The sequence below is a fragment of the Scylla paramamosain genome, chromosome 7 (genome assembly GCF_035594125.1).
Source record: "Scylla paramamosain isolate STU-SP2022 chromosome 7, ASM3559412v1, whole genome shotgun sequence".
NCBI lineage: Eukaryota > Metazoa > Arthropoda > Malacostraca > Decapoda > Portunidae > Scylla > Scylla paramamosain.
Window position 1 is genome coordinate 10,715,392 of NC_087157.1, and position 18,566 is coordinate 10,733,957.

General features: G+C 39.1%; 2 protein-coding genes across 3 annotated transcripts in view; one reads left to right on the forward strand and one right to left on the reverse strand.

Annotated features, from left to right (window-relative positions):
- Positions 1-18,566, reverse strand: part of LOC135102062 (multifunctional procollagen lysine hydroxylase and glycosyltransferase LH3-like) — a 104,611-nt gene that overhangs the window by 77,144 nt on the left and 8,901 nt on the right. For both annotated transcript variants that reach the window (XM_064006734.1, XM_064006735.1), the window contains exons 8-10: positions 17,894-18,018; positions 17,646-17,747; positions 16,285-16,410 (exon numbers count right to left, since the gene is read on the reverse strand). In XM_064006734.1, the coding sequence (XP_063862804.1) occupies positions 16,285-16,410; positions 17,646-17,747; positions 17,894-18,018 (353 nt within the window). The remainder of the gene's footprint in view (positions 1-16,284; positions 16,411-17,645; positions 17,748-17,893; positions 18,019-18,566) is intronic.
- LOC135102065 (immunoglobulin domain-containing protein oig-4-like) lies at positions 9,765-15,813 on the forward strand. Its single transcript, XM_064006743.1, has 4 exons — positions 9,765-9,993; positions 11,851-12,052; positions 12,957-13,106; positions 13,538-15,813. The coding sequence occupies exons 2-4, from the start codon at positions 11,861-11,863 to the stop codon at positions 13,691-13,693; spliced, it is 498 nt and encodes a 165-aa protein (XP_063862813.1). The 5' UTR covers positions 9,765-9,993; positions 11,851-11,860; the 3' UTR covers positions 13,694-15,813.

Below are 18,566 nucleotides of genomic sequence, written 5' to 3' on the forward strand. Positions count from 1 at the left end.
TATATATAATAGAGCCGTGAAGAAGCTACCTATATATTTTTTTTCTAATCTTATACTCTTATATAACAGTCTGGCATTAAATTACCAAGGTGCAGCGAGCCGTTAATTATTCTCGCAGGTAAAGGATACATTCTGCTGTTTCCCCAGTGTCAATTAATTTCACTCCTCTGTCCCTTTGATCTACAATTATCAATGGCTTTGATAATGACTGAGCTGAATTACTTTGTGACTTTTTATATTGTTCCGACGGTTCAGAAAATCAATAGATAAGTATAAAAGTAAATAAGCAAATAAATACATAAATAAGAAAAGAAGGGAACATATAAGAAGCTACACGTGAGAGTTACGCAAAACACAGCTACGAAACAAGACAGAAAGAGAAAAAAATTTTAAGGAAATAACGAACAACTATATCTGTGTGCGTGTGTGTGTGTGTGTGTGTGTGTGTGTGTGTGTGTGTGTGTGTGTGTGTGTGTGTGTGTGTGTGTGTGTGTGTGTGTGTGTGTGTGTGTGTGTGTGTGTGTGTGTGTGTGTGGTGCAAGCAAGGTTCATTATCTTTCCCGCTTTTTTTTTTTAGAATAATACAATTTCCTTAAGAGCCTCGTATGATACAAGGCTTTCATCCCAACACACTGCTGTCACTCACTGCCACCTGTGTGTGTGTGTGTGTGTGTGTGTGTGTGTGTGTGTGTGTGTGTGTATGTGATCACCACACCATCATCAGTAAACTAGCGTCATATGTTGAAGATGATCAAATAAACACAAATTCCATTGAAAGGAACTTATAACAAATTCAGGGAGAGAAAGAGAGAGAGAGAGAGAGAGAGAGAGAGAGAGAGAGAGAGAGAGAGAGAGAGAGAGAGAGAGAGAGAGAGAGAGAGAGAGAGAGAGAGAGAGAGAGAGAGAGAGAGAGAGAGAGAGAGAGAGAGAGAGAGAGAGATTGAAGACGGGTACAAAAAGTTAGAATATTAGACACAAAAGATAAGAGAACACAAAGAAAAAGGAAAAAAAAAAAAACATGACGAGATAGAAGGAAAAAACGAAAAAAAAAATGATATGAAAAGGAATGGGGAAAAAGAAACACAGGAAGGGGAAAGGGACATACGGGAAGATGAAAGGGGAAACGGAAAACTGGAAGAGGAAAGAGAAACAAGGGAGAGGAAGAAGAAAAGAGAGAAGACCAATGCATCACCACAAATTGACGTAAAATCCTTTCTAAAACTAGACTTTAATGGAGGATTTGGCCTTACGTGGGAATGGAGGTGACGGAGGAGGAAGGGAGGAAACCAAGGTAGAAGAATGAAAAGAGGATAGACGAAAATGGAAAAAGGGAAGGGAAGGGAAGGAAAGGGAAGACAAGGGAAGGGAAGGCAAGGCAAGGGAAGGGAAGGGAAGGAAAGGGTAAGGAAGTAAATAAAAAAAAAGGAAAGGAAAGAAAGGAAAAAAAGGGAATAGAGAAAAAGAGACTATAAGCGGTTACGGATCACGCAATGGAAATAAATGAGAGAGAGAGAGAGAGAGAGAGAGAGAGAGAGAGAGAGAGAGAGAGAGAGAGAGAGAGAGAGAGAGAGAGAGAGAGAGAGAGAGAGAGAGAGAGAGAGAGAGAGAGAGATTCCAACTGATTTCCCATTATCTTTGGCTTTATGTCACTTCCTTTAATGTCTCCTAAAAAATAAATCAATAAAAAAGCTACAAATACTATTACTACTACTACTACTACTACAAATACTACTACTACTACTACTACTACTACTAATAATAATAATAATAATAATAATAATAATAGCAACAATAATAAATAAATAAATAAAACGAAAAATAGAAGTCTTCTCAAAATCTCTCTTACGTACCAACCAGACAAGCTGACAACAGAACACGAATGCAGTGACTGAAAGCAGGCAGGACAGTGTAGGAGGACAGAGGCCACAGCAAGCCCGGGGTAATACCAGGGCTTAATGTCGAGACTACTGACAAAACATGGTGCTTGTAACCCCCCGACAGCACAACACTAACCAAATACTCATCGTCCATTGCTGAAGATTACTACATTAGCCTCTAAATGTGACTTGCTCCCTCAGTAACGAGACGCCTCCGTAACTAAACTGGTTAACTTCTTGGAGTCTATATACATAAATATATTTTTTTGGGGGGAAGTGGTATAATGAGAGGGCTTTTTCTCTTATTTGTATCTTTTTTGTGGAATTGGCATACTATGAGAGTTTTTTCTCTCTTTTTTTTTTTAGCCACTAGCCAGTTCCTTAACATTTTTACTGCTGACTGTGACGTTTCCTAACTCTTCCAGCACTGTAGAGACACTTGTGATAATATAAAGGACGAGAGAAATTATGGGGTATATATATATATATATATATATATATATATATATATATATATATATATATATATATATATATATATATATATATATATATATATATATATATATATATATATATATATATATATATATATATATATATATATATTAATTACAAAGCAATCTTTGGCTTCTGTAAAGCTAAAATAAATTATAAAGTTATCAGCAAGTGAGGAAAGATTGTGTAAATCGAAGTTAAAGGGTAGGTAGAAGTCACACTATGAGTAGTGGAATGGGTTTATTATGAGTGTGGTGTATTCTAGCGCATAAAAATACCATGACATCAAATAAGGTTACTACAAGTGTTTATCATGCCTCACAAGCAGAAAAAAAGTACAAAAAAAGTACAATCAAAAGTCAACCGAGTGTTTCATGCCTCGCAAGAAAAGAAAAAGACGTACAGTTAAAAGCCAAAAGGGTGTATCATGCCTCGTAAGACGAAAAGAGAGAGAGAGAGAGAGAGAGAGAGAGAGAGAGAGAGAGAGAGAGAGAGAGAGAGAGAGAGAGAGAGAGAGAGAGAGAGAGAGAGAGAGAGAGAGAGAGAGAGAGAGAGAGAGAGAGAGAGAGAGAGAGAGACGTACAGTTAAGTCAAATGAGTTTATCACTCCTAACAGGAAACGAAGACATTCAGTTAAAAGTCACTATATTCACTAGCCTGCCATCACCCAAGGCCAAGTCCGTGAGGTGCTCAGACATACAGTGCAGAGGACATGACGGGACACCGAGGCATCCACGGCCTGTCACACTAAACCACCGCGTCATCCCGGCGTCCCTCAGTGGCTCCACAACGGAGTTCATTCGCAATTGAGGTGCGCTCCACGGTGCCAGTCACTGCTGCCCGTCACCCGCCATGACACATCATGACCTGGGTAGCCACACACCATGACTTCAACAGTCGTATTCTCACACGCTTCACTGTTTATTTCCATTACTACTATCAGACTGCAGTGGAAGTTGTTGCACTTTAGGAGAGCTTTTCATGATTATAGTGGTGGTCTCATTAGCAATCTCTAGCATCAGTGGAAAAAAAAAAAAATGAGAACCCGAGGATTCATCCCTGTGGCCTTTAATAATAATCCTGTTGAAAGAGCAAAGCGTGTAAAGATACGAACTTAAATCATAGGCTAATGCAGGGTCGCCATAGCGATTTATGAAGCATACAAGTGCTTAGCACAGCTTTACTTAAGCGCTACAAATCCAGTCCATGAAGAGTTGATGCTGAAGAAGAGGGAAGGGAGCAAGGGAAATAAAAAGAGAGAGAAAAAGTTCCCGAGCTGAACAAGTTACACCACGTCTCTGTTGGCTTTGGACGCTCGTAGCGAAGCTTGACATTTTTTTTTTACCTCCATCAACGAGCAAAGCTTATGTATTCGCTCACGTTTCTCTATGTCTGTCTGTCTACCCGTCTGCCTGCCAGACTGCCTGCCTATCAACAAGTTATCTCAGAAGGTTATCATCGCATTTCAATAAAACTTTGGATCAAGGTATAATTCCTTAGATTTTATGGAGTATCTGGATATGATGGTGTACCCAGGATTTTTTTTTCCCCTATCAGATTCCCATAGATCAGATTTCATCGAGGTATAAATTGGTTATATTTCAATCAAGTCTGCGGATAATGTTTGCCATATTTAATATTATTATGATATGTTGAGAGAGTGATGTACCTTCTAGTTTCCTTTGGCTTTCTTCACAACACAAAATCCACAACATCACCATACACGCGTCGCCCTGTCAACCAGAATAACGCCCTTCGACAGCTGGGATCATCCTGCTCTTCACCCCGCCAACCACTCTGCCTGTGCTCTCCCTCCAGCCACTCCACATGCCACCACATCATTCACTTTCAATCTAATTCTAAGAAGCGACATCATCCATCATTACACCACCACACCTTTCACATTCCCCTGCCACTGTCTCTAATGCCCTGCACCGCCTTCATTCCATGCATGCTTCTCTCACTCACCAACAGTATCATCTCCCATTCAATGCCCGCATCATCTTTCCTTCTATCCCAAAACTGTACTTATCATTGTCTAATCATTTTACATCTTATATCACTGTCTTCACTCCAGGCATTCTTCTAGTCATTCACATCATCTCTCCTTATTCCCCACACTACCTTTGCTTTTATTTTTGTAAATCAGACCCCAACATTTACGTCACTGTCTTCATTCCATTTCAAGCATTCAACCATTTTTCTACAAGTCAGCCATGGCATCACCCACTTCTCCTTTTCCTTCAACCTTTCCACCTGCCCCCTGTATCTATCATTATTTTTTTTTTTTTACATCACACTGCCTTCATTCCATGTATCTTCCCCTTAGTCATTCACAGCATCACCTCCCATCTTCTATTAACCTTTCCTTCCACCCCCACAAAGTAACACGTGTATCTGTTATCATCCATCACTGTCTGCACTCCATTTCAAGTATTATTTTCTTAGCCACCCACTCCATCATCTCCCCTCTACTCTTTACCTTTCCTTTCACCCCACTTCATCAATCACTCTACTTTTAACATCACAGTGTCTTCATTCCACGCATTCTTACCCCACTCGCAAAGTATCACCTCCCCTCTTCCCTGAGTCTACCGTCTGCACCCGCCCCCCGAAGCCACCACCCGGAGCCATCAGCCAGGCGCCCCAACAGTCTCCAGCAGCAGCAACAGGCCAGCCTCTCAGGACTCATCGTGATGGACAGTTACAGTCGTCATCACTCATTCTCACTCACCACCCTCGTCACGGATGTTGTCACCACCATTACTCACACCTCCAATCACCGCTGTCAGATTTGTAGTGTTCTTTCTACCCTCCATCTGCTACTGCTGCTACTACTACTACTATTGCTACTGCTGCTACTGCCTGCTATTCCTCTGCCTTCTCCCCTTTCACCTTTCTGTCTTGTTTTCTTGCGAGACCTTAAGTCAATCAGTCATTCAGTCATTCCATCTCATTCCAATATTAAAGATTGATGGAATGACTAAGAAATGTAAGAAATGTTCAAGTTGTCTTCCGCCTTCATATTTTACTCTTCTTTCACCAAGTTCGTTTCTCTTACTCTCCTTAGCCATCCAGCATCGCAGTCCCCTACACAAGAACTAACACCCAAAAACAGCAAATGTGTAAGGGTTAGAAATTTACTTATATCACAATGTCAAAGGGACTAACATACAAGAGTCTGCCATTGTTGAGGCGCCAAATAATAAGCTAAAATTTTCCTTGCCACATACATTTATACTTCATTTCAAGGGTTCCTTATTCCCACTCCCCTATCATCCCCTCCCATAAAAAAAAAAAACGCTAAACAGTTAAGCAGTGAGTAAGAGATGACACTTTCATGATTAACACACACACACACACACACACACACACACACACACACACACACACACACACACAAATGCAGACTACCCATCAACATTCTCTCTCTCTCTCTCTCTCTCTCTCTCTCTCTCTCTCTCTCTCTCTCTCTCTCTCTCTCTCTCTCTCTCTCTCTCTCTCTCTCTCTCTCGTTCATATTCTAAACTATTGATTTTTATTCATTTATTTATTTTCTTTTTCTTTTTTTTTTTTTTTTTTTTTTTTTTGAAAGAGAAGAAACGCACAGCACACATTACAAAATATCCAATAACAACCAATCACAAAGCACCATGACACTATACAACATCCCTGCACTGGTTGATCGGTTCTCTTCCCTTTACCTCACTTCTCCTCACTTATGCATATCTCACTGCCATGCTCGCCTTCAATATAACATCCCCAACAGTTGATGCATGTAAGGGAACTCTGCTAACATGCATTATACAAGGGGCGCTGGCTTCGTACATAATTAAATCGGCAGCAGCAGCAGCAGCAGCCTCTGATTCAACTCCAGGACAAAGACGCTGCCTAACCTTCGCCATTCATCTCTGCCAGCTGGCCTTTGATTCCAAGAAATCTCTACAAAACTTCTGGTCTCTTCTACTACTTCTCTTTACAATTCCACAGAGAGCGAACTTATGTTTACAATACTATGTACGTAATTCTATCAGTTGCTCTTTGATTCTGAGCCACTTCAATAAGACTTTTTGGTCTCTTTCTCTCAAATATCCATACGCAGATCAAAGTTGTATTCCTTTTACTCTATACGCAGTTCTATGAGCGTATTCCAGTTAAGATTGAAACATGACTACTTACTGTCATTCATTTGTTTATCCTATTCTACTTTTTTTCTTTATTTATTTTCATTTCTTTATTTATTTATTAGGTTTCTGTACACTTCGTCTGGTCTGGTCTGGTATAGTCTGATGTTCTTTGTTCTCTCTTTTCGTGGCCAAATGATCGAAATAGCTGACATTTCCGGTCCTCGAAATGTTTTCTCATTGAATGTCACTTGCTGCATCTTTCAAGCTCAACACTTTCTTTCGTGACCCCGGCCTAATCCTCTCACCACCGCCACCGCCACCACCACCGCCACCGCCACCGCCACCGCCACCACCACCGCCACGATGAAAGCAATAAGGGCAAGAAGTGAAAGACGAGGATAATAACAAAGCAAGAAGATAAACGGCACTACATTCTCTCGTGCACGACGACGACGACGACAACAATAATGAAAACAATACGAGGAAGGAGAGAAAAAAAAGGTAATAAGAAAATAATATGAAAATAAGAAAAAAGTATAACAACCTCTAAGTATTTCTTTCTTTCTTTTACTTAGCACTCTTAATCTCCCCCAAAAAAAAACACACAATACATCGTACAGTTACCACAAAAAAGCAAAGGGATATCCATACAAACTGCGTCTTCATATTTGATAAGGTGTCATAACATACTTTTCCACGTCTAACTGATTAGCCTGGAGAAGAAAAAATTGTCTAGTTTTGCATATGGCGAGTAAGACCACATCCAAGATCCTTCTTGGTAATGAAACATGATTAACTGAGAGAAAAAAAGCTGCCTTGTTTTAGCACATGAGTAAAACCACATTATGATCCTGACTATTATGTCCTTAAGACCGGAGATAAGGAAACAAAAAATAATATCTCCTCTCGTGACTTTACCCCTAAGAAATGAGAAGGCAAGAAATAAGAACAAATCTGGAACATTCTCTCCTAATTCCATCCCAAAGAACAGCGCCAGCGTGAATGCGGTGTGAAGAAGACAAGGAAGAAAAAGAAGCAACTAACCCCCGACAAGAAGCAATTTGAATTCCAGCCGCACAAAAATTTCCGCCGGGACTCAAGACTTTCGTGAACGCAGGTGTAGCTGTAACAATTGAAAGGAGCACGCATAAAGCTTTCGTAAATGTAACATGTAGCTGTGTAAGTCGACAGGAGGTGCTACAAACGCATCTAATTGTACAAGTCGATAAGAACATAAGGGGCTTTCGTAAACGCATGTCACTGTGTAAGTCCAAAGGAGCATACAAGGCTTTCGTAAGGGTAACATGTAATTGTGTAAGTTGACACGAGCGTACCAGGCTTCCGTAAACGCATATAATTGTGTAAGTCGGAGGGAGGATTGCGTAATGAGTTAAGGCGCCCTATTATTTCCCATGGGATATTACAAGGCTACGGTTGACTCTCCTGATGGATGAGACTATGAACAGTATTCCAAAACTTTTTGTCGCCTGATCTCTCACATTTTAACAGGCTGTAGTGGAGGTTGTTTGTTGCTTACAATGTTATTTCCATGATCCTACAGATTGCTTAACACAAATTTCGTGCCATCAGTAGAAAACCCGTCATATGAACACTACTAATTAGTTCTGTGATCTTCGAAAATAATTTTGATGGGAGAACTAAGTGATTCAGAACGCAGATCTATGTAACATACATTCATTACTTCGGTAGTGAGAGAATCCGGTATGAAGCAGAGGCACTTAACTTCTCTAACATTTCTACAACAAAAATAATGATAATAAAAAGAGGAAAGAGTGCTTCCGTTTTATCCCCTATTTTCTCGTAACTAAATTTCACTCACTTGGCTTATCTATATCGTACCCTTCGCTGGCTCAAGGCATGGGAGGGACTCAAGCCTCTTGCTGTACCCACTCGAAACCTCTCTTATGATTAGCTTAATAGATTCATGGAAGTATAACCTTAACCGAGAGAGAGAGAGAGAGAGAGAGAGAGAGAGAGAGAGAGAGAGAGAGAGAGAGAGAGAGAGAGAGAGAGAGAGAGAGAGAGAGAGAGAGAGAGAGAGAGAGAGAGAGAGAGAGAGAGAGAGAGAGAGAGAGAGAGAGAGAGAGAGAGAGAGAGAGAGAGACATCACATTAAATCTTCAGAAGTATTGACGCAAGTCGAGATGAATTAAGGTTATTAAAGAAGTCTGGTGTTCTGCACAGCTCAATTTATAAAAGATTAATTGAGGACCTGTTCAATCACATCTTCCCTCCATTCCCCAAAAACAAGAAAAGAAAAGAAAACTTCAACATTAAATGTTCAAGCGTGATTACTTGTCGAGAGAAACAAGCGACAAAACAAAGCTGCCACCACCACCACCACCACCACCACCACCACCACCACCACCGCCACCACCACCACCACCACCAGGCCACGATCAACAAACGAACCCCAAGGTGACGCAGCACCCGTGACCAAAGGGATAAACGTTCGTCTGATTTAAACGTTGCCAAGGCCTCTGAGATCACTGACTGCACGGAGGCGGTCTTTGAGGTGCGTTTAGTATTGATGTGTTAAGTCAACATGAACGAGATGGAAATATTAAATACAGTGAACTAACACATTAAGTTAATATCTTTATCCGTGCACCTGGGAAATTACAACACACTTTAAATTTGAAAACGGGGTTGGTCTGAAATTTCAAAACGCAATAGGTGCAAAAAAAAAAAAAAAAAAAAAAAATACAACAGCACTAGAATTTCAAACCGCGAAAGATCTGAAATTTCAAAATGCAATAGGTCTAATATTAAAAAACGCAAAAGGTCTTCATTTACAAAAAAAAAAAAAAAAAAAGCAGGTCTAAAATTTCAAAATGCAGGTCCAGAATTTCATGACAGTTACGTACATTCCTCACTCACAACACAACGTGAAAATACGAATCTAAAAAAAAAATATATATATATAAAAGAAAAGGCCATGATACGAGTAACAGCAAGAGGGCAGACAAGCACCACACACTAACCAACCACAATGCACCGCCCTCACTCCCTCACCCCTCACCCTCACCCCTCACTCGCCCCCCTTCACCCCCTCGCCCCATCCACTCGTCCACATCCAAGCGACACGCCTCCTCGCACGTCAGAAATAGTATTAAATAGGAGGATGGAGAGAAGGCGAGGAGGCGGAGGCACTGGTGGTGGTGGTGGCAGGCAAGGGAGGGAGGGAGGGAGAGCGGGAAGGGGCGGCCAGGGGGAGGGGGAGAGAGAGGGCAGGATCAGGTCATGTTCAGTGCCGTGAGAGGTGTCGAGGCGACCGGACCAGCGGCACCATCACCACCACTTTCACCGCCAACACACCCACGCAGCTCGGAGGCACGCACACCGCGAGGCGCCGCCACCACCACCACTGCCACCACCGCCACTGCCACCATCACATCTACACACAGACAGAGAGGAGTGGAGAACATACGACTCGAAGTTTAGTTTCTACTGCCTCGCCGCTGCCACCAAGTGAGGACGCTCCCTAGTACCTCTCTCTCTCTCTCTCAAGCCTTCCCTCTTCATCCCCTCCCTCCCCTTCTTCCTGGGTGGTGATACAAGGCTTGAATCACTAAATTTATGACCGCAGCATCCCCCATCTCCCCCTCCTCCTCCTCCACACTCCACTCCCTTTCTATTAACGCCTTCCCCACCAACCCTTCCCCCACCCCTCCCACAAACCTACGTCACTGGTCTGAAAGAAGTTGCATAAACTCTTTACCTTTTATCGATGAATATATGATTAGTTACGTATGTTCTTTACGCTCGTCTTTCATTAGATATGCATACTGTGTGTGTGTGTGTGTGTGTGTGTGTGTGTGTGTGTGTGTGTGTGTGTGTGAAAAGTACGCTCTCGTGAAGTTTAAGAGATACATAATTCGGGGGGGAGGGAGGGGGTGATAGTGAGGAACAGCAGCAAACAACAGTAAGGGTGGTGATGGTGGTAGTAGTAGTAGTAGTGGTGCTGGCGATGGTGGTGGTGGTAGTGGTGGTGTGGAGGGGCTGATAGGCGCTATGAGGGAGGAAGAGCCCACCATGCCACCTTCCTGGTCCCCATGTGTGTGTATGTGTGTGTGTGTGTGTGTGTGTGTTGGCTTACTTCTGGTATAAACGATTTCAAGTATTCCTAAGCTCATATAACTCTAAGTATTCTTTTGTTAGTTCAGAAATTAGAGTTCTTGATTCTCACCACTTCCACCTCTTGATTATTCTACAAGTTAATGATTTGACTGATGATTTTTTTCTTATCTTTAAACATTATTTTTTACTTTATTTTTAATGTAATATTGTTGTATCACTGTCCCTCATGAGATTCCAGTCTAAATGCTCCAAGTCTCTCTCTCTCTCTCTCTCTCTCTCTCTCTCTCTCTCTCTCTCTCTCTCTCTCTGCTACTTTAGTCATTATCATTTCTCCTCATGGTGCAGTTCCATTGCATTGGATCATATTTTTGTATCAAGCATTTGCAACTAAACTTGCCAACTCTGCATTATTATGCAGTTTCTTATTGGGAGGAGTGTTATTTTTTTATTATTATGATTTTTTTTTGTGCCCTTGGTCAGACTCTCTAACAAATAAAAAAGGCAACAAATAAAAATAGATATCATGTTTATTTGTTTAAATGAGACAACCCACCACAGCAGCAGTGCTGAATATATCAAAGATGTCAATTTTTATAATAAAATCAATACTATTAATGCAGGATAGTGCAGAAGCTGCACTTAATTATAATAAAATTCCAAAATTCTGATTCCATCAAGAGTTATCAACAGCAGCTCTGAGGCAATGCTGTGGCTGAGACTCACAGAGTGAAGTTCAACTGAATAGCAAACTGCTGTTTCTGTGATTTCTTACCTATGCATCTTATGCAGCACTGCCATTAACAGATGGCTAAAACTTCTCACCACATCTTTTTATGTATGCATACAGTATGTTAAAGATAATTTTCTTGATTGTCAGCAGACTATGCCCCTCTCCAGTGATCTCAATGATATGTTTTACTGGTGACAGATTATTATCCATCTTGGACTCATGTGAAATTCATTTTATCCATTCATCACTTCAAGACATGGCACACTTTCAGCACTGAAATCCATTTTTCAAAATGTATTCTAAATATGCCACTTATCTAAATCCTGCTCTAGTTCTTACAGTCAACATAACGCTTACATGTATTTTCTTTTGAGTAGATATTCCATTTTTCTGACTTCCAAACCTTCATTTTGCCAGCCAACACTGATATACATAACCATCAATTATGGGAAATTGTATTTACTGTAACATCTCTTTAGTTGAGACATGTGACCTAACACTGTGTGTGTGTGCCACAGGTGCCACAAGATGAGGTGGCGTCCACTCTGGATAACACTATTGGCACTCCTCACTCTAATGAGTGTAACAATGGCCTCTCAGACCATTGGCACAGGGAAGCGGGGGCAACTCTCAGGGCGGTACAAGGGTAGGAAAAATTTCAAGCCCATTACCGGCACGTACCCTTCAGTTGAGGCCAAGAATTACTACACCAACCCTAAGGTGAGTTATCCAGAAATAGATTAGCTTGAAATACTAAACTGTTAGGGGAATGTTTACTACATATAATTTTTGTTTTAGGATGATAATGTTTTCTTAAGCACTAACAACTAATTCCATTAAAAGAGATTTTTTTTCTTTGTCAGTGAGAGATGTCTTGCTTTCCCTTCATATTTCCATACTTGCAAGGAAGAGGGCCAAGCTTCTACATGGATCCACTAATCATTCATTACTTTTTTCTGAAACACCACCATATTACTGACGTCATTAATGCTCATATTCTTTATTCATCATTCCTTTTTTTTTTTTTTTATTTGTTAAGTTATTTTATTTATTTATTTTTCATGCTCATATAGGTTAGATTTTGTCATCTACTGCAACACTTTTAAATGGAGCTACTAGCACCTCACTGTGGATGCTGAAATAGATCTTTAAAAGGTGCTGGGAATGAGCTTCAGCCAAGTGCAATGCAATATGTTGTGACAATTAGGTTACATATTAGATATAATTTCTGAAAATCATTTTCCTGCATGAATGTACTGGGTCAGGTGCAGGGAGAGGGATGGGTTTGTTATGTTACCACAGGAGCACACCAGCTCTGGTGAGGCTCAATTCTCTCTCCCCAAGAGGCCTAGAGGCTAAGATGAGGAATGCTTGTATTATGTTGATGTGAATGTAGATGCCATGTCTTGGCAACCTATCTTTAAGATGGACATCATCATGGTGTAGATAGATAAACAGAGATAGATAATTTCAAATAAGAAGTAAATAATAACATCTTTGCTACCTGGCAATTCCTTACTCAATTTCACCAAGTTAAACATGACATACACCAATCCAAACTACAATGTAGAAATATAAAGATTTTTCGCTGCCACATTAGTAGTTATACTGTTCATCTATACAGGGAGCCAAGATCACAAAGGCTTCTCACTTCAACTACCAGTACGTGTTGGGCCACAAGATAGTGTTCCTGTGTGTGGCCAAGGGCAGCCCACTCCCCCAGATCACATGGTTCAAGGATGGGGTGGAGCTCTATGCTCACAGGTATATGCAGGTAAGCTTATCTTCTAACTTATAACTGATCCATGGTATATCATGATCATTTTAGCATTTCTTTATATAGTAGGAAGCTGCACCATTTCACAAGAGAAAATGGTACCATTAAAAACTTTATTTCTAAATCTTGGCATCACCAACTCCTTAATAGAAAAATAAAACACACCTAATAAAAAATCAAGCATTACAGTTAGTTCCTCTCCTAATTTCAAATACAAAACCTTATCACTGTCAAAATGGTGCAGCTGTTCTCCATGACTGAATACTCTACTTTGTTGTAGTAAGAGATATATGTACTTACTAGCCAAATTATTAGTTAATGGACAACACTGACTTGACAGAAGTCAATGAAACAAGGTAACATCTATATTTGTAGAGCACATATGATAAAAAATAATTTGTAAACTTTATTACTTGTGTATTTTCCAGCTACATGAATGGAAGAAAGGAAACAAGCTCAAGAGCAAGATGGAGATTGACCCAGCTACTCAGGCTGACGCTGGCATCTACGAATGCCACGCCAACAATAAATACGCAGTGGACACCAAAGCTTTCCGGACAACCTATATCGCACAGTTCAACTAAAGTTATCTTAGAAAGAGTCACATGTTGAGTAAAAAGTATCAATAAGATGTATTACACTTGACCATGAAGCATTTACTGTCTAAACTTTTCTATTGTAAATTGATGCCTTCAGAAAGCAACCCATTCTACTGTAAATGCTTATTCTACAACTAATCCATCACTAACTATTAATTCCACATTTCTGGATAGGAACTGGTGAGGATCACTCCTCTCTCCCCTTGAGGCCTGTAGATGTGAGGGAATGCTTGTGAATGTGATTGTGAATATGAATGTATGCATGTAAAGGATGTCTTGTCCTGGCTATGCCCACTGAAGTGATGTCAGTCTGACATGTAGATAGAACCATGAGAGCATGTACAGAGGATAGTCAGTCTTACGTACCTGTGTTAAAATACTACACTGATTTTCATAGATGAGGGACCAAACAGCAGCAGTGTTATCTCAGGATTGTTGAATTATATACAAGTATGTAACAGAGAACTAAAACAAAGCAGCTTCAGTAGTTCTGTGCAATTAGTTCAGATTACAGGTTTTACTACAGTATGGAGAAAAGTTAGAAAAATTGTCCTGCAAGGCAGTAGCAGGTAACTGATATTACTTGTTAAGGAAAAAATGCAATGAATGATGCATGCATGTTAGAAAACCTGTCCAGAGGAAGCAGCTTCATGGTATAAGTTTTATAGGTGGATATAAACGACTATGAGCTCAACACATATACGTACTTCTTTGTCAACTTTAAATCCAGCTGTTGTAATATAGGAAATGTTTATTCTATATTTATATATGCCAGGCACTACTAAAGGGAGAAATCTTTTTGTGATAGACATTATGATGTTTTTGGTGTTTGGGACCTGAAGATTTTAGGCAAAAATGTACATCATTACTGTTCTTGTGTTCACTTGGAGAATTCTTTAAAATACCAAAGCAATATTTACTTAAAATTATGCAAAACTTCTACTTAGATAGTTTGTGATGTTAATGTTCAATGATCTAATCCAGTTTTATGAGAACAGGTGTGTGGTTTAATTTTTTAAAGAAATTAAATCCTTTCACTTCAATCACTTTATGCATCACTTGTATTGTTATCACATACACTAATACTGTTAGTATAAATCTTGCGCAACACAACATAACCTGCTTCTGTATAGTAATTTCTTTTAGTATGACTCCATTGTCCCTGAGACATGGGGATCTAGAATACATGTCTCTGTATTCCCTGCATGTTGTAAGAGGCAACTAAATGGGACATCAATGGAGGGCTGGGAACCCTTCTCTGTAAGCTTTATACTTCATCAAAACAAAACAAAACGAAAAAAAAAAAAAAAAAAAAAAAAAAGTCTTTAATATCCTTTAACATCACAGAACCAGGAATTACAAATACATAGTACAAAAAATCTTTGGACCCAGAAATTCTCTCTGACTTCATAGAAGGAGGGTTTTGGACTTATAAATGCTGCTTTACTTTTTTTTTTTAAGGGAAAAAGATGTTACATATGTCAGAAATGCTGTAATGCTGGCAGCTTGCTCAAAATCATGAGATTACTAAAACATATCACTAAACTGTTTCCTAATTGAGATTTGTAATATCATATTTTGTTTCTATCTGCCAAAATCAACTTCAGTATTTACACAATTCCATTAAATTCAATTCAAATGCAACTTTATGCATTCATGTCTGAAAAACAGATATATTGCTTTTATGGAACAGTGCACACTACTTCACAATATAACAAAAAGGCTAAAAAAAACTGTGCTATAGCATTTAAGAATGACAATTTTTTTTTCATGATTACTGCAAGTCATTAAAGGCATTATAGAAAGAAATCTGTTTGTTCTGATCAAGAACCTGAAGACATTATTGGTTTTGAAAACAATAATCAGAGCTGCTAAAGAAATGCAGAAGCAATGACAGCATATGATTACCATGAGGTCCTGTACATACTGTAAAACCACAACATTCTTGCTTATGTATAGAAAACACTACTAGCATGCCCATAAATTTCAGTAAAAAAACAATACATCACTGTGCTTTTTTTTTCCCAGGAAAAGTGATGACCAGCACTCCTTGGTGCTTGTAGTATGTTTACTAGTACCATAGTAAATAAAAGTTTGCAACTTGACATGGCCTAATTTTCAACATAAACCAATATTATTAACTAACAGATCAGCACACCAATATTTTCTTTGAATTTACCTTATAACATGTAGATAAAGACTGTTCCCTTTTTCTAATTATATGTATTTACAAGTAAGGAAGTGCTTCTGGCTGTGATCTTTAATGTAAATGCATGTCTTGTCTGTTCTACGCTCTTTTCAGGAACATGTTACATGGGTAAACAGCTAGAGAAATTTCATTCAGCTGTGTACAAGCAAACTTCAAGTCTTCTCTGCCATTTCTGCTAAATCAATCCTGCACAAAGCTCTGGTTGTATTTTTCTCACTTCACTAATCATCTTTTAGGAAAACTCATCACTTGATAATGATTAAAAGATATACTACATACCATTTCTATATGGGATTCCTCAAGTCTGTGTATACTACTTTATGACAATGCCTAAAAAAAAAAAAAAAAACAGTGAATCAATCCTTACCTTCTCTTATTGTTGATAATGTCCATGTAGTCCATGGAACGAGCATAGAACCCATCCTCATTGACTGCTCCCCAGAAAGTTGACCAAGCCTGGCCATCACGCACCATGCCAGCAGCAAGAATAGGTCTGCAGAATAAAAGTAATAGAAATGTATTATGCTTACACTCCTCTGAGACTCATGAACCCTTCTTTAAACTGAGAGAATGATGTGAAAACAGAAATAATAATGATGATAATAATAATAATAATAATAATAATAATAATAATAATAATAATAATAATAATAATAATAATAATAATAGAACTGTGATATCTATATACCAGACTGAAATAAGAAATAATGCCTCATCCCTCTATAGGAATAAAAATACCAAGAAGGAAATCTCAAACCCCTTACTATGTCTCCTTTAGTTTAGTCGCCTTTCATGACATGCAAGTAACATTATTCTAATACAGCTATAGTGTGTGCAGCAAGGCCTGCCACTGAGACTCCATGGGATGGAGGATGAAATAATTAGTGTGACAGCCATAAAGATAAAGCTCACTCATAAGGAGTTTTACATAATCTATGAATTAAGTATATTCAAGAAAAAGGAATATAACAAAGGAGTTGTGTGGATCAGCTGAAGCACCTTGAGGGCAACCTGCACATCAAAGAGGAAGGACTGGGATGAAACTGTCATGAAGGTTGAGTAGAAATAGAATTAAAGCAGAAAGTGCAATTATAAAGTGACAAGGAGAAGTAACACAGAATGTGGATAAAGACAGTAAAGAGGGCAATGTCCAGCAAAGAGTGTGTGCATTATGATTTGAGTATGTACTTGTACACATAGCAATTACTGATCTTGAAAATAGTTCTTAACTTCAAATATACTTAACTTTTAAACAAAGTTTAGAAAGTAAAAAAAGCCACACATTATTGACTGATGTAAACTTTCTATATCAATATCTTTCTTTTACTTTTCATGATATGAAATTCTCTAATTCAATAGTTTTCAACTGGGGGTATGCCCCCCACAGGGAGGCACAGGCACAGGATGGGAGAGGAAAAAAATTAAGGAAAATCATGGACTCACTGGGTATTAGTACAAAGGAGATGCAGCTGTAATGCTCAGCCAAGGGCTATCTATCTATGGTGGCATAGGTTGGGGAGGGGGTTGAATAGGTTATGCAGGGAGGAGGAGGGTCCCAACTGCATTGAGGTTGAGAACCCCTGCTCTAATTTGGGGAGATATTTTCTAATCACAAAAATTTTTGTATCTTTTCCAGGTCCAGACCTTAAAAAACTGAAAATTTTTCAATCTCAAAACTTATCTGATGCTAGAGATATGTTCACTATGGAAAACATCAAAACACCTCACCTGTTGTGTGACAACAGAAGTGACAGTGCCTTTGGATTATCAAGGTGAACCTCACCGTCAATACTGAAGAATGCATCACAGTTATTCTTTAAGCACAGTTCTCTGAAAAACAAAATAAAAAAAATATTACTTTACTTTCCTAAAGTAAACCTATTATTTCATATTTCAATAGTAAGAATGAGAGTTTTGATATCTTTGAATATTAGAATGACATGTCTGCTTTAATACAGTTATGAAAAATAACTTACATGGCCAAGTTACGAGCATGCCACTCTTTCATGTTGTCATTGACAGAGATGTACTTGACAGAGCGGTACCCCAGAGACTTCACACTGGCAACCCAGCCATTTGTCAGCTCTTCATGTAATTTTGCCTGGTAATATGTAGATAAATTTTAATGATATTTATCACAAGACCACAGCCAGATACACAATATACAAAGTATATTTCTATAAAGCTAGCCTTTAATATCTGCAAGGGCTATGTAATAAAGATCTACGTATCTATTTACAAGGCCAGCAATCCCACACTGGATGGTCCATCACACACTCCTTCACACATCATTCACACTTTTAGCCCTATCAGTTGGTAAGGCATTGTCTAGTGGACCACCTGACTAAACTCCAGGAGCACAACTGGCCACATACATCCACAGCAAACTGAATACATCCACTTGACCTAAGAATCACTATGTGCTGCATCAAACATGAAACAAAAAGTCTGTTAGCCAGTCTCACAAGCAACCTTCAAGGAATTAACATGTGGCTCTCCTCAGTCAATGTCTCACTTCTCTCAATGCTTCAACCAATTGCTCTCAATAGCTAGGTCCCTTTTTGTTTCATTAAGATTTATATCAATTAAGGCACTCTTTTAAAGTAGACAGCCACAGACCATACACAACTTTTAACATACACCTATTAT

Bases quoted from the DNA above. Each gene is read 5' to 3' on its own strand.
- LOC135102065 (XM_064006743.1), top strand. From the start codon at position 11,861: ATGAGGTGGCGTCCACTCTGGATAACACTATTGGCACTCCTCACTCTA. The intron at 12,053-12,956 runs GTGAGTTATCCA...TCATCTATACAG, and splicing joins ATTACTACACCAACCCTAAG to GGAGCCAAGATCACAAAGGC. The intron at 13,107-13,537 runs GTAAGCTTATCT...TGTATTTTCCAG, and splicing joins ATGCTCACAGGTATATGCAG to CTACATGAATGGAAGAAAGG.